Raw genomic sequence first — 22,672 nt, forward strand, 5'->3', positions numbered from 1 at the left:
AGTAGGAAGGAACCAATTAATAGCGTTTCACAACGTGACTGGGATATGCAAATTTGTCTTCGCAATTTGGACACTATCGTCTAATACAGAAAATCTTCGAGATAAAGCACGTTTACTTGCTACTCAACAAAAAGAATCTGGTGCCTGGTTGAATTGCTTACCTTCATCATCTCTTGGAACTCTTCTGGACGACTCATCTTTTCGTATAGCCGTTGCATTACGAACGGGTCAACCTGTGTGCGAACCTCATACCTGTATTTGCGGCGAACCTGCAGATAAATTTGGTCATCATGGACTATCTTGTCGTAAAAGTACAGGAAGACGTTCTCGCCATGGAAACATCAATGACCTTATAAAAAGAGCTTTAGTATCAGCTGAAATTCCATCGATCCTTAAACCTACAGGATGTTGCAGAAGTGACGGTAAACGGGCTGATGGTATGTCCCTCGTACCTTGTAAAGGTGGCAAGGCTCTCTTATGGGATGTTACGTGCAGAGATACTCTAGCAGCTACTTATGTTCCTTTGACAAGCAAGAAGGCTGGTGATGCTGCTCGTTTGGGTGAAGATGCCAAGAGAAATAAATATAAAGAACTTTTCTCTCGCTTTTGTTTTCTGCCATTTTCTGTGGAAACTTTAGGCCCTTGGGGAGCAGATGCAAAAACATTTATTACATTGTTAGGGAAGAAAATAAGCAGCATGTCAAATGACAATAAATCGACATTATATCTTACCCAAAGAATAAGTTTGGCAATTCAACGGGGTAATGCTGCATCAATTCTCGGGACAATTCCCCAATCACCCGATTTGGAAGAAATCTTTTATATTTTAAAATAAAAATATATTATGTATGTTTTATATATGGCCTGTTATGAATAAAATTCTACTTATTTCTTAATATAATAGTTATAATTGACTATAACATAATATCTTTAGAACCAAAGCCTAATAATAACTTACAATTAATTGGTATAAAGAAAACTGTGGTTTAAATTCACTACAACAAAATTTAAATTTATTTCATGCCACAATTAAGTCTGCATGGTTAGCCCGTTTTCATTTTGAGTGTTTTATTTAGAATAATTGATTTGTTTGAATTGTTTTCCTTTTTTTTCTTTTCTTTTTCTTTTTGAAAAATATATTACGTTAATATTTTATTCTGGTTTTATTTTCTGTATCATTTTTATGGACATAACATCAATAGAAATGATTAGAACTCATATATTGGTTTTAATTGCTTTATTTACAATTTTAGTATTCCGCGTCGATCGGTTCACATTTTAAATTCTCGCGAACCAAACGAAAGCTACCGCGGCAAGAATCTTGGACCGCTACAATCAATGCATTGCTGGTCAAGTGCACTATCTGCTTATATGAGTAATCTGTGCTTAGGTACTAAACGGAACGGACAATATTTGCGAGAACGATGAACCTAGGTTTCGTTGTACCATAAATTTTTTTATCGAGTGGTAATAATAACAAGAAGCAGTTATAAAATGAAAAAATAATAAAAATAAGAAAAACTTATTTTCACTTGTTCAGTAAGATTTATCTACAATCTAAGTCTTATGATAAAATATCTTTCTAAAAAGGGTTTGTCGACACACGAGACACGACATCCATATTGGTATGAGGAAATCTTAGACGAATCAGTAATTTCATAACAAGTTAGGTTAAGAAGAGATTTTAGAATCGTCAGAACCAAATGCCTTACACGATACATGAATCATACTGACATTTGTAGGTAATAATTATTGTATCATTTTTTTTTTAGAAAAAGGATCTACGCTTCTCTACATGGTATAGAAACATGTTAAATAGAAAAAATATTCTCCAGAGGTATCGCAAATGTTAACCCCAAATCAAAAGAACGTTGAACAAATTTTAGTGACCATCACCCAAAATCCGAATGGATACCTTGAAAGATTTGTTATGATAGATTAAGCACTTTCATCCCAAGTAAAACGAAAAAGTTTAGAGTGGCCATATTGTTCACCACTTCTTGCAAAGTTTTATGCAAGCATCTCACCAGAAGTCGAGGCAACGGTCTTTGGATTTCGGATGGAGTTTTTTTTTTATAAAATATTTGCTATGTGGGCAAATAAAAACTAACTTTCCGGACAAAAAAAAGGACTGATGGAGATTATACTCGTAAATGAGTGGCTCAAACAGAAGATTTTGTTAATGTTATTAATGTCTTAGAATTATATTAATATAAGATAAGTGGATTTTACGAGACAAATAAAACTCGCGAAAAAGTTAGGCACAAGGCCGCACGGACGAGTGTCTACATTTTCAAGAGTTTTATTTGCCTGATTTTTTTGACACACAGTTGCCACATAAATTCTCGTACATAGTTGCCATACTTATCTACAATCATTTTGACTCAGCCAATATATAAATTTTTCTTTATACTAAATGTTAACCTGAAAATTAATTTCGTTTTAAAATTCCTCAACATTTTGTAATGATTGTGTTTGCAGATATTACAAAAAAAAAATCTAACCAAATCAGAAATTCTTACGTTAATGGTATAATAATCGACTTTCGAGTTAACAGTATTAGAAATCCCACAATAGTAATTAATTAGAGAATTTGACCATTGAATAACTTATCCCATATAACAAAAAAAATGCCAAAAATTTACCAATGAAAGACAAAAGTCAGTTGTTTTAATTTAATTCTTATTTGAAATGTACCTAATTTCTTTACCGTCATTTAGTTTTTTATTATCATTTGTTTATTAACATTCAACAGTAACGTTATGCGTTTTAAAATGTCCCAACATGGTTTTACTTTAGAGTTAAGCCTGAATGATCATATCATATCAAATGAACTTAAATCTTGATGAGTTGCCCCAGGGATTCGAAATAATTTTTTACGACATTCTATTTTGTGATGGGCACGCGACAGTTAGCAAATAATATGTCTTTATATAAAAATTGCATGAACTAAGCTAAGACACTGATTTGTTTTTCATGACTAACACATTCTTTTAATAATACTGGGTGCCCCAAAATTCGCGGAACAACTTAGCAGTACGTTGTTACGTAGTCACTAAAATATCAGGTACAAATCGTTCAGAATTATTATGCCACTGGCTAGTAAAAGATAAATAGTTAATAGTATATTTCAAACCAAGGTAAGATTGTGCTTTCTTGCAGACCGCAGGCAAAGATTATAAACCGAGCCATAGGCGAGGTTTGTAAGTGCCTAAGGTCTGCAAGGGCACTTTCTTAACAAGGTTTGAATCCTATTTTTTTCCCTACCGGCACAACTTCGTTGAAAAAAGTCAAAAAAAGATGGTTATATTCTTGATTAAAACGAAAATTTTGAGAATTGAATAGTAGGCTGGGTTATTTGTTTAATTAACTTGTCATCGCATTTGAAGATTTGACGTTTGCTCGAAAATTTGATATAAACAGGGTACAGGGTACCTAGCTTATCTGTTTATTTTCCAGATCATATGATTGATCTACCAACTTGCTTTATTGAATTGGCTTTCATTTATCAATAACTTATTTCACTTTTGACACTTTTGACATTTGTATTTTGGTACAGTTTTACCATAAACATTTCATGATTAACTTTCTTACCTTAGCGAGAAAGTTGAATTTTCTCACCTCAAATGAGGTATGCACAGCCTATATTTCTAACCGGTAGGGAAAAAAATCTTTTTTAATATTTAAAATAAATGAGATCAAAACTGCACCTTTTGAGCCCCCATATCTTGAAATTTAAAAGGTACAGAATTTTTAAATTATTTTTCTCGTTATCTTCTAAGATGAGTTGACATTGCCCCATTGAGTTGTTCCATGAATTTTGGGGCACCCAGTATAATGTTTTTAAAGGAATTAAATATTTAATTTGTTTTCAGACAGGCAGATAAATCAACAAAATACAAGTACACCTTTACTAATCTCTGGCAGGATTTAAATAACTTTTTCCCGATTTTTTGACACTGTTACCTGTGATTAAACTTAAGTTTTGGAAGCACGGAGTCCTAGTGCACCATCGCAACAACGCCACAGGCTAGATACTACGACTATTTGCAAATTTTCAACTTTCAAGATGTTTCAATACGTTAAAAGCTCATTAGTTGTTCATTAGTTTTCACTCTTCATCTGATAACAAAATGGCTTATAACAGTTACTCTGTTATTTTTTCAATTCAAATTGTGTTTTGCAGTGACCCACATACCTAAAGTACCGTGTAAGTGCTTCATATAATACAAATTGTGTAGTATTTCAAAATTTATCGTAAATGTGTATTTTTTGACTTAGGTATGCTCTTAAAATAAACATTTTTGTCTTACGTAAAAAAAAAGAATCCCTAAATATTCTATGGTAATATTGTAAGGAAAAGCTTGTGTATTTTTTAATTATTATTTCATTGATTTTTTTAAAACCGTGTGCTGTTTCCTCTTAAATTTTTTGCTTATTCTGAAATAGTAGTTTATTTAACGACTTCGCGTGTAAATTGGTCTTTTTTGGCATGAGTGGGCCAGTTTAAGAGCACTCCGTATGTGCCAAATATGCTGCAGCGGTTCACTCGCGTTTTAAACTGGCCCACTCATGCCAAAAAACCCAATTTACACAAGAACGAGTTGAATACAACGTTTTTTTGTTCGACGAGACCCTTAAAGACTCCAAATCGCTTAAAATCTTTACAATTAGCTTGACGTTTTGTTTTGACAAGTTGTGACATTTATCAAAATCCGTTCACACAGGAGAAAATTCTCAAATTCTGACAGTGTCGAACAAAAAATATTTTTATTTTTATTTTAAAATTTATTAACATTAAACAACACTGATTTTATTGGTTTCGTTTACGATGAAAATGTGTAGTTCATTGTAATTTTTCCTATTGGGACACGTCCATTTATAAAAAAAAGTCCTAGAGAAACTCTAGTGGAACCCGACTTTGGTCGTAAATTTATGTTTGTCACTTGAAAAATAGAATTTTAGGCTCCAGCAATAATCCTACTAATAAATGCTAATGAGGGTTGTCAGTGTGGGGTTCGCAATGTTCGCTTCAAGCAGGGATGTTACAGGTAGTGGTAGTTGTACTCGTATTTGTGACAAAGGTTATTACTTGATAATAAAATCTTATTCTTCGGTTGTTGTTGGTAAATTTACAACCAAAGTCGAATTCCACTAGAGTTTCTGTAGGACTATACCTGATAATCAAGATATTATTTTGGTTTTATAAAAGCGTTCAAAAAATTGTAGTCAAGTGAGTTATTCCTTTTGCACAGAACAGTTCTTTTTAAAACTAACCAACGACAGTTTTCATGATTTTCATTTCTTAGTGCTATTTAACTTTTTTTTTGAACACTCGATATTATTTATTATTATTTTAGTAAATAAATAAGAACAATGCATATTTAGCTTTGTATTCACACACTTACATTTAGTATACCTACATTAGACATTAAGAGCAAATGTATACAGGCTGTTTGATAAAAAACGCCTCAACCCATAACTTTTTTATTTATTATTCGATTTCAATGAACAAAAAAAAGCCAAAGATATGGTTTTTCATGCGCTATGAAGCAGCTATAAAAAAATTTTTTTGGTGTTATTTTCAGTAGCTACCGATAGTCAACTTTTTTTTTTAAATGGACACATGTAGTTTTTTTAGGCTTAGTCTGGTAAAGTATTTTTTTCTGAATCTAACGGTGTATTAAAAGTTATCGTTTGGTCCATAGCTGACTGAAAAAAAAATTAAACAATTTTTAATTGTGGTTCAACTTATTATGAAATTTTCGAGTGTGCCGTGAAAAACAATTGGAATACAAATAGCAACAAATGTCAAGCGTGAGTTTGAAAATTTTCAGGTGCAATCTTGAAGAGTTTTAATATTATTTTCTTGGAATAAAAATCGTAATTAGTCAAAAACAAAAATTTAATAGAAAAAATAATAAAAAATTAAAATTTGTTACACAGTCTAGGACTGGTTTACAAATCTATGAGGGGCATGATGACCAACTCAATAGACCGGGACCAATGGCTTAACGTGACTTCCGAATCACGAGACAGAATATAGCCCTTTTTTTTAATTTCGCCCTGGGTCGGAATCGAACCCACGACCCTCGCGTCCCTGAGCCGAAACGGACTCCCTTAGGCTATATTTATATTTATATTTTTATTATAATAACATAAAATAATAGTCAAATAACTGCTATCCTGCATAACTGACAATGTTGTTATTTTATACTTAAATAAAAAAAGTTTAAAAAAGCAGATGAAAATTTCTAAGCTGACGTTTAGATTACATTCATCGTACTTTGTATTCCGATTGTTTTTCACGGCACTCATAAGAATTTTATAATAAGCTGCACCACAAAAAAATTGTTTTATTTTTTTTTCAGTTAGCCATGAACCAAATGATAACTTTCAATACATCATTAGATTCAGAAAAGAAAACCTTACCAGACCAAGCCTAAAAAAATACATGTGTCCATCTATAAAAAAAAGTTGACTATCGTTAGCTATTGAAGATAACGCAAAAAAAATATATTTTATGGCTGTTTTGTAGCGCTTGAAAAACCATATCTTTGATTTTTTTGTTAATTGAAATCGGCTCATAAATAAAACAGTTATGGGTTGAGCCGTTTTTCATCAAACAGCCTGTATACCTACTAAGGTAAAAATGAAATATTTTTTCTAAAACTAATAAAAAATAAATAAGGACAAATATCATGAAATGCTTTTAGTCTAAATCCACACTGTAAATTCGTGCATAGTGTTAATCAGATAAATATTTTTATAGAGGGTGTATCCGAATTCGACTGACAAACTATCAGGACAGATTCTACGATCAAAAATAAGCATAAAACTCTTAAAAACGCTTAGTTTGCGAGATAATCAACAAAAACGTAAAAACAATTACGATCTGAATTTCTTGAATTCCATGGGGTTATTTGTGCATTGAACACGGGGGCGAAATTTTGACAATTTTTGTAAATTTTACGTAACTCCTTTTTATTTTCATCAAAAAATTTCACCCGATTCCTTTTGTTGCTGCTAGAACTTTTTAGTCAATTATCTCGCAAACTAAGCATTTTTGGCCCCATATGTATTAAGAGTTTTATGCTTATTTTTTTTTATAGAATCTGCCCTGAAATTTTGTCGGTCCAATTCGGATACACCCTGTATATTTGGTGCTTTTTTTTTTTTTTTTTTAATTAACAATTTATTATTAATTCTGATATGGATGGTGGATTTGCTTCGATAATTTTTCATTACTTTGATCATGGCCAGCAAGGTTATTTTTGCAAGAAAATTTCTTCTTAATTACGTGACGTATTTTTCGTTTTCTTTTCCACAGACATTCTGCAATTGCAATAATGAGAGAAAGCTGAATGCCGATAATTAAAATTCCGAATGCTGACGACAAGTCTGGCAAGTGAGCACTCCGGAAAATTCTTCTGTCTTCACATTTAGGTAAGTCCGATATGATCAACGAATGGAAGTACTTGTACATTCCAGTTTCGTACATTTTGATGATGCTAAAAAATAGCTTGTGTATTAAAAAAATAGAGATTAAAACATTAGTTTGTTAATAATACAAAACTAAAATATAAAAAAAATTATTATCAAAATTTAAGCTAATATTTTTTATAATAACAAATAGTTATGTGTACTGAAATGCAATAGAAGAACTGTTCAATTGTCGTTCAGCAGGAACTAAAGCTCTTTTTGGTGTACCTCAAGGATCCCTTTTTGGACCGATCCTTTAACATATTTATGTTGTCAATGATTTTAAACTTTTCCTTTATTGTATAAACGCAGTATACGCATGCAGTAATACACAGTTTTCGCAAACAACTCTCTGATACTTTACTTACCTTAAATCGAAAATTTTTCGGTAAGGTGACATCTTTGCCAACGGAAAAGCGATTGCATTTTTGGTTTTTTCCACAGGTATTTCCACGATGTCAGAATTGCATTTGTAATTATTAACAATCTGTAACTCCTTCCTTGCCTTGATAGTAGACGCAAAAAATCCATAATAGCCTTCGTGACTTTTAAGCAATCCGTGAGTGACATTAACAACGGTGTTGTGGAGGTAGCCCCTTAGATAAATTTGTTGTAGTTGCGTGTCATTGATCGACTAAAAACGAAACCTGTACACTTTTTACTCAGAAATGTCATTAACTGGGTCAACAGTGGTGGCACTAACATATAATATTTACCCTTAAATATATTTCATCTTGACTGTTTTTGACGTAGCCGATGTTATAGTTGCTTTCCAGCAAGTCTTCAACTGAGCGAATACTCGCGATTTCAACAGATAGTATTGAAGTGATAAACGCCGAATAAGAATTGAAAATGACCAGAGCAAATGCCAGAGAAATTATCAGAATGATGTTTCCGGAATACGTTGTTGGTGTCCAAGTACTTCCTTGCATCGTGAAAATAGCAATGCACCAAACAGTTGCTTCCCCAAGTGTATCATTATTTTGTCTTTTGGTAATTCTATTAGCAACTTTATTTGTGATGGCCGTCATGATGCAGAAGATCATTCCAGTCACGATGACGCACAAAATTAATTTGCTACCGAAAGGAATCAAAAATATATCTCTCAATTCAGTAGATTGTTGATGTTTTATGTAGATGTTCCGCCTGAAATTGTAATTTTTCGTGATACTATCTTCCACTTTGTACTAGTACCATGTGCACTAGTACTATGTGTACTAGTATAAGTGTACTAGTATCATGTGAACTAGTACCATGTGTACTAGTACTATGTGTACTAGTATCATGTGTACTAGTACCATGTGTACTGGTACAGCCTGTACTAGTTCCCTCTTTGTACTAGTACCATGTGTACTAGTATAATGTGTACTAGTTACATAGATGTCAAAATTTTATGCGTGAACGCCATGTCAGAATATCTTTCTTGTGTCTTTATCACGCTAGCTAGACCCAAATCAACTTCTTGGTTAACAATTGCGCCCAACAAATCAGTCCATTTACCATCATTTTCTCTATGACCCAGTTTTTGAAAATGAACAATCTCGATGCTAAAAATTAAAACATGTGTCGCGGTTTTAAAGGGTTAGTGGAATACTTTGCGTTGAAGAAGTGCTGGAAGTAGTTTGCAATTTGTAGAAATTTTTCCTCACAGCAATCATCTTCAATCGTGTTTGCTACCATATCTATTTCGGTGGCGTTTTGTTTTCCAAATTTTAAAGGAAAGTGGTGCAAGTTGACTCGTTTTTCGACAACAACGAATGGTGATAAGTTTTCCATGCGGGACAAAGAATTCCACGAGCCTTAAAGAGTTGTATTGATAAATGGAATTAAAGATGTAATACGTACCTAACACGTGTACTGCCAGGGACATGTTTGACTCTTTTCTAATTTTGTACAGTTGTAGTAGACAATAAGAAGAGTTAGAACTGTTAGAAAGACAAAGTTGATAAATGAGGTCTGCATCTTGAAGATAAGGTAGAATCACTTGTGGAGAAACATAAGAATTGTTGAGAAAAGAGATGTTTGTTTTGTTGTACGAAAGGGAGGAGCAAATATTTTGTATTTCGCTTTGATTCCCAAAGATCACTGGGGACTCCATATCCTACAACAGAATAGAAAAGAGTATAATAGTAAATTGATTCAGTAGTACAAACAATAAGGTGATATATTGCAAGTTTTGGATACAAGAGATATCTCAACAGAAGCAATATCAGATGATTAAATAATTTTCAAGTTTTCCCTCCATATACAGATTGTCCCAGAACTGCTTCCCCAGAGAAAAAAAGGAGTATTTGGGTAAATCTGGTAATCTGAATTTTAAAGAAAAAAAGTCCTATCGCACGCGATAATCGAGAAAAGACATCCTAAACTTGACCAATTAGAGTTGAGCACCACCAAAGTAGGATGACCTCAATTTTGCGTTGCCTGGGTTTCGAAGTCAAAATTCCAAGTAAACTTTTCGCTGATTGTTGCGACATCAATAATTATTTTTGCTGTCTAGCAACCTGTCCGATTTTTTAGTAACACCTGACGACGAGCTGCTGGGATTGGTGAAATTGAAAACTTCATAATTCGGTTATGTGAGTTTCAGGAAAATTTATTTTAGTCATCTTGGAGTCTCCTTTGCTGTCCGCACATGCCTGTTTTCTATGGGGAGGCAGTTCTGGGATAGCTTGTATATTAGTATATTTGTTACTATTACCTGATGATTGCTAAAATATTTGGCAACACAGGTAAAAAGTGATGAGACATTTTCCATGTTATTTAAATACATTGATAGAAAATTGTTGTAAATACATTGAAGGGGACATATATCGCGCGTTCAAATAAAATCCTGGGTTGAGTAGGCGTTGGAAAAATTAAACCGTTTAGAACATTGTAAAGTTTGAATTTCCCGCCGTTTGGGACGAATGACATTTGTTTATGTTTAATCGGAACATAATTGAACATGTTTGTTTTCAGTAAAAGGTGTCCTTAGATTCTTGCTTGGAGAATAGGAATCGTTAAGTTATTCTATTTTTAATGTAAAACATTGCAAAAAAAGACAAAAAGGAAAGATTTTTTTGGCTCAAATTTTAGGTTAGCTGTCACCATGCTTCAATTAATCTACGCTGTAAAAAAAACAGCAATTGACGGTTTCCAACGCCTTCCCAGCCCAGGATTTCATTTGAACGCGCGATATTTCAATATTCCATTGTTCATAAAATTACAATCGATGTTTGAGTATTTAAAGTAGAAACACAAAATTCAAAAACAATTTACATAAAAGAATTGATTACCGCAGTAGCAATATGTAATTAATTTCCAGTTTATCAGATCTTATCAAAATACTCGAAGAATTAACATTTGTTTGTAACAGTTCGTGTCATCACTGATACCTGCTGATGTCCTTTCTTTGGACTACACAGATGTTATGTTTTTTAATGAGAATGTATGGTATAGTATTAGATGTTCTAATATTAGATGCTTTAATATAATATAAACTTCTTTTGAGGTGGTACCTAAATTTTATATATTCTGATACCTTCCAAACATCAGATTGAATTAAAATTATAAGTACTCGTATAGGAAGACTATGTGCAAGTGCACAATGCTTGTCATTGTCATTGGTTTATTTTATATACAGCTTCTGATGTGGGCGTGGCGTCCGTAATTTCTGTCAAAATTTATATAGGTAGTCTGTTTGGTCTATGTTACCTTTAGTAAAACGGCGAAGTTATCCGTGTTGATACCAACCAGAAATAAGATTTGTTCTGATAGAGATACACTAATACTGCATGTGGTAAGTTGATAAGTCACAAAAAAAATCCTAAAAATTCTAGTTTTATGTAAACGCTAAAAATATAGAAAAACGAAAAACTTTTGATGCTGTATCTTGTTTATAATTTATCCGATTTGAAGAAAAGACACATCAAATGAAATAGTTCGAAAAATACTTCAACATTATTTGATTTGACATTTTTCCCGATGTCTATTTTTTGATAGACAAAATAGTCAATTTCAATTTATTTTTCTTCTTCCAGAGAATTTTCTTCTGATTATTTCCTTCATGTGTTTAGCAACCAATTGCGTGACAAATATTGACAAATCAAAACGAGAAAACAAAAAATAACCCGATAAAATTTCTCTAAAATGCACACTGTGCAATAATCTGATAAAAAATGTCGGTACCTGATTTTTTTTTAAATAAATTATTTTGAATAAAAAGGATTGGAAATAATGCGTTTGGTTTCATTCTATTCAGGAAATAATCAGCCGTATACCCCTCGTACAAAATTTTAATATCGGCAATTTTTTTGCTAATGAACTCAAACATCCATAAATTATTCGGTCAGAAGACCAATTATTATTATCAAATAAAAGCCCTCGACTTGGTCTCGTGCTCTTATTTGATAATAATTGGTCTTCTGACCTCATTTATGGATGTTTTCGTTCATTAGCAAAAAATTTTCCCATAAAAAATTTTGCACTTGGGATATAATATGTAAATATCTATACATTAAAAGAAAGAACAAATTTATTCTAATTTAAAAAAAAATGAAAAATCAAAAAACAAGTTTAAATTTATATACAATAAAAAATCTATTCTAGTTGCTCAAAATTGCCTCCACATACTGTCGACACCTTCTAGAAATGCCCATCGTTGCATTTAGTAAAAAATTTGAGGCTATTTCCTCACAGACTTGCAATACTATCCTTCTTCTTAACTCTTGTCGAGTGAGTAGAGTTAAGTGGGGTCAAATAAACATTGTCTCGAATGTAATCCAATAGATTCAAATCTGGGGATCTAGGGGGCCATCGAATAAATCCGTAAGTACACTGCCATTTGAAAAAAGCAAGTTGATCTGTCAAAAACAAAACACAAGAAAAAAATTTAATTTAGTTGGTATTGAAGTGTTTTGAAAATTATTTAATTTGATGTGCCATTCATTCAAACGGGATAAAAAATAAGCAAGATACAGGGTCAAAGGTTTTTCGCCCGTCACCCGAGTGGGGCATTTTTTTATTTTATTTTTTTGTTAATAAATAAGGCCGTAACAATTTTGTTAGTTTTCTGATATTAACTGTTAATTTACCTATGAACTTTTTACACTAAATAAATCTGCACCTGCTAACGCCTCAAACTCTGCTGTCATAACTACAAATTTTGACTTAGTTGGCTAAATAATTCGCTTTTTTATTTAAATGCAAATCAGACGCGTGATTTATGGCAAAAAGGTATAATTTGCCAAGAAAAGGATCATTCGCTTGTAGCCGACCGTTTTGAAGCCTCTTATTTACAGCTTTGCCAAAGTTAAAATGTAAAATTGCGTTTAATTCACAATCTAATTGGTGTTTTTTCCGCTGATTTCGTAAATAATTATAGGAAGTGAATCTGGCTGGGTCAGTATAAAAATCTGAATCTGACTTTTTGGTAGAAATTTACTTTTTATTTTTTTTTTTGGCTGTTTGTAAGTGAAAAATTATCAAAAAATTATGAAATATACCTTACCAATACCCAGGTAAGTGCGAAAAATTTCAACAATTTTGTTTAATTACAAGTCGCGTTTTGCACATTTTTGAGGATCTTCATTGTTCTTGAGTTAGGTAAGATTTGACTTTTCTCGACTTGCGGATCAAGGTTCTCTTCACATTCAAGAGTGGAATTCAAAGATTACAGATAAATATCGACTTTAAACAACTTTGCAAAACTTCTCAAATGTTTGTGGAAATTTTTTTTTGCTCGACAAGTTAATCGAATCTAAAGACGACTCTAAAGAGCACTACACTGTATTGGGAAAACTGTCATTTTCTGAGTTCTTCTTTAATACCCCGTCTAATTAATCATCAACAATCAGTCTACAATAATTATAGATTTTCTTATTATGAAGTAACTTCCGGAGTGCCACAGGGCTCGGTTCTGGGTCCTGTGTTGTTACATTTCTACATTAATTACATTGAATTAATGCATTTTGTTGACGACTAACGCTATACGGTAGGTATATAAGTTTTTTTTGTTGTTATCAACTACAATAACATCGATTATTATTTAATTTTGTGAACCAGGTGTTTTTAAATTACATAATAAAATATGAATAAGATGTTTAATTTTGCGTCGTTGTTGTTACAATACCTATTGTTTAAGAGGATGAAAAAATAATTCCGTTTTTATTTATGATAACAATCTACATACGAGAATTCATTTGTCAATCGTAAGCTATATTTGCATCAATACAACAGGATGCCGACGATTTACATGTCTGAATCCCAAATCAAAAAAATATCAAAAGTCAAATGCCACACTTTGTTTGGAAATATCTTTTTGTCATTTACTCGTGATAATTAATAAAATATACCAATCTAAGAACCTTTTAAAGCGCACAGATAAAGTTACACCCGAGAACCTAAGAATAAAATTACGTCTACTAACTCATCACGATCATTACCTTATTTCGTGAAAAGCTGACGTGAACTGCAATCACCAGGTCAGCGTCCAAGCTCAAGGTTGTGAACCGAAACTTATCGACAACTGCGATTTCGTTAGTCATTATCAACCATCTAAGACTGTCGCCGGCCAATTTTGAAACCTAAAAGAAATCGCCAGGGTTAAGGCTACATCAGTGGGTCATTTTAATCTCTTCGGAAAACTTCACTCACCTCCTCATTAAAAAAATAAGTGTAGTTGTTGGCATTTATGTCGTCAACGAACAACACAATTGCAGTTTTGAGTTGAATTAAAGTTTTTGCAATTTTCATGAAATTTCGGGTGGAGCGGAATGACACGTACAAATCATTTTCGGACAAGCAGATCATGTAAGACTTTAAAATGTGAGGATCGCAATCTAAAAAATATTCAGATGAGTGACTAGTAAGCATTGAAAGATGTATTAGCACTTCTTAAAGATTCGTCAAAAATTATCAACGATTTGATGTTCTTCCAAGATGTGTAATCATAAATGAGTTGTAAATTTTTCGTGGTTAGATAATTACTACAATTAAAACCTTGGATGAGGTGTATTTGTGCCAGAATAATTATTTGAAGGAGTACTAAAGTGCACCCCATTGCTGTGGTGTCTACGTCAGAAGTAAAGTCTTCATACATAATTGACGATCTTGGTGGAAAAATATCAAAAAAACACAATAAGACAATCGTGTCTTTGGCGATAACACGAAATGATACATTCATTATGATCGAATTCATCAATCAGTGTCTGTAATCAGTAACCAGTGGCGCAGTTAGACTCGATAAGATTTGCATGTTATAAACTCGTTATCAAACATTTATTATTGGTGTTTTTATCAACTAGGTAAATAACTGAAATTAATAAATTATACTTCAACAAAAGTTAAAATTCAAATGATGTGATATGCAAATATGTAGTTCATTCTTTGTCGTTATTACATATTATGTATTAATTTTGAATGTCATCCATGTGTTTGAATGTGAGTGAAGGACATGGGTCGCTTGTGCCCCGAGAGGTCAAAGATGATATTTTTTCAAAGATCTTTTCATCTATCCGACAGTGAAATTAATTTAAAAATCGGTCGGTTATGACAAAAATAGTAATTTAGATTAGAGTACGGTAGGGGTAATTTACAGCGCGAAAACTAGATTTTAGGCTCGAGGCGAAGCCGAGTGTCTGATTAGTTGGAGCGCTGTAAAATACCTATCCTACGACATTTATATTAGACTTTTCGTCTGACCAAATGTTTTATTTTGCACTTTTGCAGATTTTTATGAAATAACAAATATCAAACAACAAGGCAGTGTATAAGTTAAATAAAAGTTAAGTTAAATAAAAGCGAGTAAAAATTCTATCAGAAAAATTTTCTATTTCATGATTTTGGCTAGGTTTATTGATTTCAAAAGCACTGAATGTCGTGCGCCACTGACCAACACCCCTAATAAATATTACATAAAGGTATTTTCTTAGTATTCACAGCAAAATTAACTGTATCTATGCTCTTGCATTTTTTTAGGCATTGCTGTTAGAGCTACAAATCCATTCGTTTTTGAAAAACTTTGAAACAAATACTTTAGGGCTTTTGTTATTAATTGCTATACCGGGTGATTCAGATTGGTATTCGCGCCCCTATATCTTTTTTATTTTAAGAAGAAAAATATAGCAAACCATATATATTTGTAAATCGTTTATGAAACTACAATAGGTGACGTTGTCAAATCTTCTCTACGATGACATATGTCAAAGTTAAGACAGTCAACTTTTTTTTTTTAAATAGTACATTATAATACATTTCTTAGTCTATTCTTGTAAAGCTTTTTTTTCTACATTTGAATGTGTAAAAAAAGTTGACACTTGCAATAGGAAAAAATCGAGAAAAAAAAAAGATTTAATTTATTCGAAAGTGGTAGTGACACCCGGTATACAGGGTATTTCACGAGTGATACGCGCAACGGCGAGAAGCATTTTTATTACATTCAAATAACAAATAAAATTATTGGAAGCAAAGCTTTCACGGATGGCTTAAAATTTCATTTTAAAATAATACCTACGATAGTTAAAATATCCACGTTAACTTTGGAAATGTATTGTGGGTTGCATTTTCTATTCCCCAGGCTCATTATCACAGTTGAAATACCTGTACAGACATTTTTTAACTCAAAACAAATAAGGTGTTTAAACAGGAAATGTATTCAATGCAAGCAATTCAATGTGAACTCTTGTTTGTTGGAAGGAATCACAGTGAATGTCACAATTATTGGCAATTTTGTTGAAATTACACATTATAAACAATGGTGATTTGCATAACAGATTGGTTTTACAATGTCCACAATAAAGTCGCAAATTATTGCGCATATTTAATCTGGACACTAAAAATTAACCTTTTTTAAAAACTGTTTGTAACTTGGTTGTTAAGAAGTCAGTAAAATTAGTCAAATTTTTTTCCGGATCTACAACAGACCTATTTTTAAAAATTTGTCTTGAACTGGTTTTAAAATGCATCATAGACAACGAGCGTTCAAAAAAATGGTGCAAAAGTAGGTGATTTTCTCTCTTCAGTAGTGTTCTTATAGTTAATTGGTATGTTTTGACAAATCTTTTAAATACATAACCTCACTTTGATTATCATTTTGATATAAACTAAAACATTCATTCTAATTCAGATAACTAAGGTAGACATTCCCATTTTCCGACTGTCATTTGTGCAATAGTGTTACTGCAATTCGATAAAGTAAATTTTAAAAAAATATATTTTTTTTAAATCTTAGTAAAAACCTTTTATAAAAATTATTGTTTTTGCCGTTTTTGCTTGTTTTTTCCAATTCTAATTGACAATTATGGATGCACTTTAATCTCCGACATTTCCAAAGCTGGTCACACAATACAAAAAAAATATTTCAGTACTGAAAATTTTGGAAATTATTTTTAATAGAGATATTCCATGAATAATAAAAAAATAAGTGGATGTTATAATCGAGGTTTCAAAGAAAATGAGGACAGTAATATCGGGTGTTCATTTAAATTTTCGGTCAAAGTTGGCGTTAAAGAGTCGGTTGTGAACGCACCCGTGTAAAAACTTAAGATTTAAACAGCTGATCTGTGATCCGTAATCCGTGGTGCGTTCACAATCGATTCTTCAACGCCAACTTTGACCAGAAATTTAAATGAACACCCGATACTTCGTCAAATAAATGGAAAGAACAATTCATTCTAATTTTTTTATTAATGTGAAATAATTTTATTTACAAGAACCAAAATTTTCAAATATACCAAATGGCTCATTCCAAAACGTCTTTCTCCAACTTTTGCTGCACGTTATGATAACTGCACTCGCTGCAACACTGCTGGCGACGTTACCGATCGATTTTTCCCTATCCAACATTAATAAAATAAAGTATGCCAAATCACAATAAGTCGTAACGTAAACAATAACAATTTTGTAAACGTCCAAGTCATCAATATTTCTTGACACCTTCTTGAGTTGCACATTGTGTCGAAATGAATAGTAGGAACAGAGTCGCAGCACAACTTTCATTAATTAGTGACACTTATTTTATTTTACGATGTTATAAGGATGTTGTCGTAAAACTGAGTAAGTTATTGTAGTTATCTCGACTTAAAATCATCGAACGCACAAAAAAAAATCTTTTTAGATTTTTGTGCGAATAAAATTCAAATGTGGCGTATCTTTTATTTTTTCAAATGTGAAGTAAATTAACGTGATCAATCTGGGACTCATTTAAATCAATACTAAGCACATTCAAGTTTTTGTTGCACAAATAAAACTATTATTTTTATTTGTAAACTGTTTGTGCCAACCTTTGGGACTTTTACTACCAAAAATGTACAGTATGGCTTATTTTTTAACAAAAGCCTTCTTTCGTAATATATTGTGTAATATACAGAAAACAACAGGTGTTATGCGATGATGGATGTCAGTTTGCGAAGCAAGTTACACTGAAGATGTCTTGCACAATTTCTATTCAAGCAGCCTCTTAACATCTGATTATGCAGAAGTACTAAAATAAACATTACATTTTAGTAAACACATTGTATTGTACAAAATAAATAAATTATTTCTAAATTAGTAATATCACAATTTGAACAAAAAATTCTATCAGGTGCAAGTAAAGATTTAAATAATTATTAACTTATAAAACTATTTCATTATAATCATTTAAAAGTAATGTAAGGTAGGTACGTTTTTGTTACGAGAATTTCACTATTAAAATTATTTAATACTGGATTGAAACAGCAAAAGACAAATAATTATTAAATAGAAACTTCAAACCTGGTTTAATTATGAACAATTATTATTTTCTCTAATACAAATAATCATAGGTAAAGTCTTGTCAGTCAAAATTTCTTTAAAGAGGTTACGAACACACTACAAGCGCATGTGTTGATTTCTTCACAATGTCTTTCTTAAGGCACGGTATATTAGGTACCATTAGTAAATAGAAGACAATGTTTAAATTATTGGTTTATAGTTTGGTTGTGTGAGTGAAACGTCAATCGGAAAAGACTGTTCAAATATTCTTCCAGTGTTTAGCAAAGCTGAAGAAAGGTATTTTTATGTTGCACTTTTCATTATTGTGTCTAATTACTGATATAATAATTTTACAAATATTATTAATATAGTGTTGCTTCAGTCTATTTCTTCTCATATTGTGTAATGCTGTAATTTTTAATGTGTTTTTAATTAGATAACAGGGTTCATTACGCACGGCCCGTTGATTAATAATTTTTATCCAACACCTGTTTATAAAGCACTAGTGGACTTATGAACCCATAATTAAACTATTTTTATAATTAATGAGTTTAGAGAGAATTGAACAGTTTATTGAACATCAAAAAGAATAAGAACTCTTACAGAAGGAGGTGTTGGATAAAACTATGTATTGCGCTCGTGCGTTAACAGCAAATAAGTCACTCAAGAAACATTAGCCCACTCGAGCAAGCTCTCGTGGATAAACATTTCTTTCGTGACTTATAAGACACTTGTATAATAAATAGCTATAAAACTCACGGCAAATATTATGACAACTAGATTATGGAGTCCAATCGCAAATTTATTGCAATGGTACCAAGTGTGCAATGTGATACATACACTAAGCCAGTTTCAGTTTGTCTAATAATGAAACTTGTTTATCAATTTCTCTTCATAGTCGTAGAAAAAGTATAGTATTCTACTCGCGGGTACTGGCTATTACTCATGAGGATGATTTTGTGTCACGAGCCGAAGGCGAGTGACGTATTTCATCCGAGCAATAGCCATCATTACCCGCTCTTTGAATAATATACCTGTTTTAATTGTCTTTGATTATTTTTTCAGAAGCGACAAAAATGCCACCTAACAACACTGTCATCGCCACCTCACTCCCAGTCGAAGAAATTCCAGTTACCGTAAAAGCTCCCAAATTCGACACCAGTTACAGAACACTTTGGGGGAGCTTTAAAACTCCTCTAATATGGATCAACATTATCGGCATCCTTTCAGTCCACTTGATTGCTATGATGGGATTCATCACATTTCCCTACTTCACCCACAAGCTAACGGTTTTTTGGTGTAATGCTAGTTTTGGTTTTTAGACTACTTCATCATCCTTAATATTATTTTAGGTTTCCTAACTGGTTGGGCAGGGGGTTTTGGAGTAACCGCCGGAGCACATAGATTATGGAGTCACAAGTCATACAAAGCGACTGTTCCTTTGAGGTTAATATTGTTAATGTGTTACGCAATGGCTGGACAAGTAAGACTATACCATTAAGAAGTCAGTGAGTTTTTGTGTTAAATTTTTAGAATAGACTGTACGAATGGGTGAGGGATCATAGAGTACATCATAAGTTTAGCGAAACAGATGCCGATCCTCATAACGCAAATCGAGGTTTCTTTTTTGCACACGTGGGGTGGCTGATGATGAGGAAGCATCCTGAAGTGCTGAGGAAGGGGAAACAAGTCGATTGTAGTGATTTATTTGAAGATCCATTGGTGGTGGCTTTTGAAAAGTAAGTAATGGGACATGTAGGACATATGGACATGTAGGTAATTTATAACGGACAAGAGTTTTAATTTTTAGTTTTAAAACCATAAATTGTGATTTAGTAGTTTAATTACAGTTTTGTAAAGAGTTTTTTCTATTTTGCGTTTGTAACAAAGCTATTACAGCACTCTGAAGAATGCGTTAATAGCTGATTTGAGTGCTGTAATAGACCAGTACAGTTTACGTTTTCAAGGTTGGTAACTTCATTGCCAAACATCAAATGGCAAATCACGCTAAACAAACGATATGACAATATCTTCAAACTGAACTGTCAAATGGTCCACTATAACATTTGTGCTACCAACCATCATAAAATTCCCCAAATTTTAAAACTGCCATTTTTCATTTAAAATGGTGCAAAAATAGTGTATATCTCGTTTGTAAGGCATTTTGTAGCACTTATTCCTTCACCCGTGCGTGCTGCAAAACGCTTCTTACAAGACTCGTATCACAATATACTATTATTCGTAATCGAACAATAGTATATTTGCTTTTATATTTTGGATTTGTTTTAGATACTTCTGGCCAATAAAATTATTCTTCTGTTTCATTTTGCCCATAATGGTACCTTATCTTCTATGGAATGAGACCATGTACTGGTGTGTTGTCAGTTGCCTTGCACGCTATGTATGTGGCCTTAACTTCACTTGGTTGGTGAACAGTGCGGCACATATGTTTGGAAACAAACCTTACAACAAGTAAATATCTACACCACTCACTTCCAATTTTCTAATTTAGCGATTGTTTGAACTGGACCAAATAATAATGAATTTTAGAAAAATACAGCCTGTAGAAAACTTTATGGTGTCAATCGTGGCCATGGGCGAAGGTTGGCATAACTACCATCATACGTTCCCATGGGATTACAAAGCGGCGGAATTGGGCAACTACAAAGTGAATGCTACAACATTTTTGTTGGATATGTTTGCGAAGATAGGATGGGCGTACGATTTAAAGAGTCCTTCGGACAAACTCATCCAACAAACCGTCGAAAATAATGGGGATGGAACGCATTGCAAACAGTGACAATTATTTTGTATATTGTAAATTAACAAGAAATTTGTGCTTTAAATTTCAAGTATAAAATACGATACTGTATATAATTATTAGGAAATTATTTCATTTTTAAAATCTGTTTTCAGTGAGCATCGTATCATATGAACCATCGGCTGACCTTAGTGATTAAAATATTTGTTCATAAAATTATTTAAACACTAAATTAAGATTTGTTTAATTAATATTAAGTTAGTTTATTAATTAAGTCCTTTGTAAGTTTTACATTACCATTATTATTATTATTATTTTAAATACAATCTTGTCATACTTTCTGTTTTAAAAATGTTTTTTTAATCTTCAAGCGGCCGAAAATCGCTCTTTTGTGTATCTTTATAGTAGCTTTCTTTTTCTAACCGGACTTGAAACACTTCAAATCCTAAGAGTTGAAATGTCCATAGGCGGCTCGACCGAGTCAAATGTAAGGTAATTTGAAGCATTACTCACGATTTATTTATCAATAATTATAAGAAATATTTAATAATTAAATTATCCCTAGAAAAAAAGCCACTAAAAAAGGGAAATAACGAAATGCTTACCCAATATTTAACCGGTGCCATTGTGGCGTAACACGAGTCACCCAGGTGCATGGATGACAGATGTCAGAATCAAAAATAGCAAAATGGCCGTTCAACGTTAAAAAGTAAACTTTAGACTTTACTGATATTATTGAATTTTCAAATAGTAGTAATTTTGCAACAATAAAACTAGGAATTACAGGCGCCTTAAAATTTGAAAATTGTAAGTTTGAAAATTGTCATTTTACTGGAACTGCAGCAAAAGAAAACAAATGAGTTCATGTCCGATTTTTTTTGTGATCCTTTGAAGATAAAATAGTATATAGCATTCAGAGTGGAAGGGCCTTCTTGTGCTTCGCCTCGTTGCGACCTCGACTTTGTCTCGGTCTTCAGTCTCTGGGCGAAGCACAAAAATACTCACTTCTACTCTTAATGATACAATCTACAATTATTGATTTGTTGAATTATTTTGTATATTTTCCTAGTTGCAAAACAAAGAAACAAACTAAAAAAAAAAAAAAAAGTAATACAGATAAGAACAAAGTGAAATAAAAATTGCAAATTGCATAGGTGTTATCCTATTACCTTGGCTTGTCAGATTTTTTTCAGAAAGTAATAACACATTAACATAACAAGTCATGCAAGCATAATGTCGAAACCTGTAATGCCAATTTACGATACATGACAGACAACTATGTTGTCTAGTAATTTAAATATAAACTTTGTAATAATACTTTACGTCAATACCTGTGTAATCAATATCTTTCTGTAAAGAAATATAATTTATTTTTGGGTTGTACATCAGATCTAGAAACAGAAAAAATTGAATATGATATATTTATGACTTCTGCAATATCAATTAGCCGTAATAGAAAAAGCAACGGATTTGATCCTTGAGGGAAACCACATTAATTAAATTTATTTTTTTTTACTATCAGAAATATCTCAAAAACCACATTAATTAAATTTAATTTTTTTTACTATCAGAAATATCTCAAAAACGAACCTGATTCGTAACATCAAGATTATATTTTTTATTCAGTGTATGTTGCATGTTTGTTTATGTTATTTTATTTTTATGACCTCTGCACCAGTGAAACTACGTCGTTGGGTGTTGTAAAAAACAATAGTG

The 22,672-nt window shown here is 32.2% G+C and overlaps 2 protein-coding genes across 9 annotated transcripts in view; one reads left to right on the forward strand and one right to left on the reverse strand.

The window, feature by feature from the left end:
• Window positions 1-6,618: 6,618 nt before the first annotated feature.
• LOC138136359 (probable glutamate receptor) overlaps window positions 6,619-22,672 on the reverse strand; it is a 54,419-nt gene continuing 38,365 nt past the window's right edge. Inside the window, exons 1-9 of one of the 4 annotated variants that reach the window (XM_069055519.1) lie at window positions 14,356-14,725; window positions 14,119-14,303; window positions 13,908-14,048; window positions 9,328-9,583; window positions 9,077-9,281; window positions 8,859-9,029; window positions 8,199-8,628; window positions 7,851-8,116; window positions 6,619-7,511 (exon numbers count right to left, since the gene is read on the reverse strand). In XM_069055519.1, coding sequence (XP_068911620.1) covers window positions 7,202-7,511; window positions 7,851-8,116; window positions 8,199-8,628; window positions 8,859-9,029; window positions 9,077-9,281; window positions 9,328-9,583; window positions 13,908-14,048; window positions 14,119-14,303; window positions 14,356-14,662 — 2,271 coding nt within the window. In that variant the 5' untranslated portion in view covers window positions 14,663-14,725 and the 3' untranslated portion in view covers window positions 6,619-7,201. Of the gene's footprint in view, window positions 7,512-7,850; window positions 8,117-8,198; window positions 8,629-8,858; window positions 9,030-9,076; window positions 9,282-9,327; window positions 9,584-13,907; window positions 14,074-14,118; window positions 14,304-14,355; window positions 14,726-22,672 lie in introns of those variants that run through there. The other 3 variants (XM_069055520.1, XM_069055521.1, XM_069055522.1) reach the window with 3 other exon arrangements.
• LOC138136360 (acyl-CoA Delta-9 desaturase-like) lies at window positions 7,332-21,257 on the forward strand. 5 transcript variants are annotated; one of them, XR_011161266.1, is made up of 7 exons: window positions 17,385-17,517; window positions 19,261-19,494; window positions 19,548-19,678; window positions 19,729-19,934; window positions 20,485-20,667; window positions 20,746-21,047; window positions 21,112-21,257. XR_011161266.1 is itself a non-coding variant. In XM_069055526.1 (6 exons), exons 2-6 carry the CDS (start codon window positions 19,272-19,274, stop codon window positions 20,993-20,995), a joined length of 993 nt encoding a protein of 330 aa, XP_068911627.1. In that variant the 5' UTR covers window positions 7,332-7,446; window positions 19,261-19,271; the 3' UTR covers window positions 20,996-21,254. The 5 variants fall into 5 exon arrangements, 4 of the variants coding, with proteins under 4 accessions (XP_068911627.1, XP_068911625.1, XP_068911624.1 ...); XM_069055526.1 differs by lacking the exon at window positions 17,385-17,517 and adding an exon at window positions 7,332-7,446 and having other exon boundaries at window positions 20,746-21,254; XM_069055524.1 differs by lacking the exon at window positions 17,385-17,517 and adding an exon at window positions 11,158-11,263 and having other exon boundaries at window positions 20,746-21,254.

This window comes from Tenebrio molitor, chromosome 8, assembly GCF_963966145.1.
Source record: "Tenebrio molitor chromosome 8, icTenMoli1.1, whole genome shotgun sequence".
Lineage (NCBI taxonomy): Eukaryota > Metazoa > Arthropoda > Insecta > Coleoptera > Tenebrionidae > Tenebrio > Tenebrio molitor.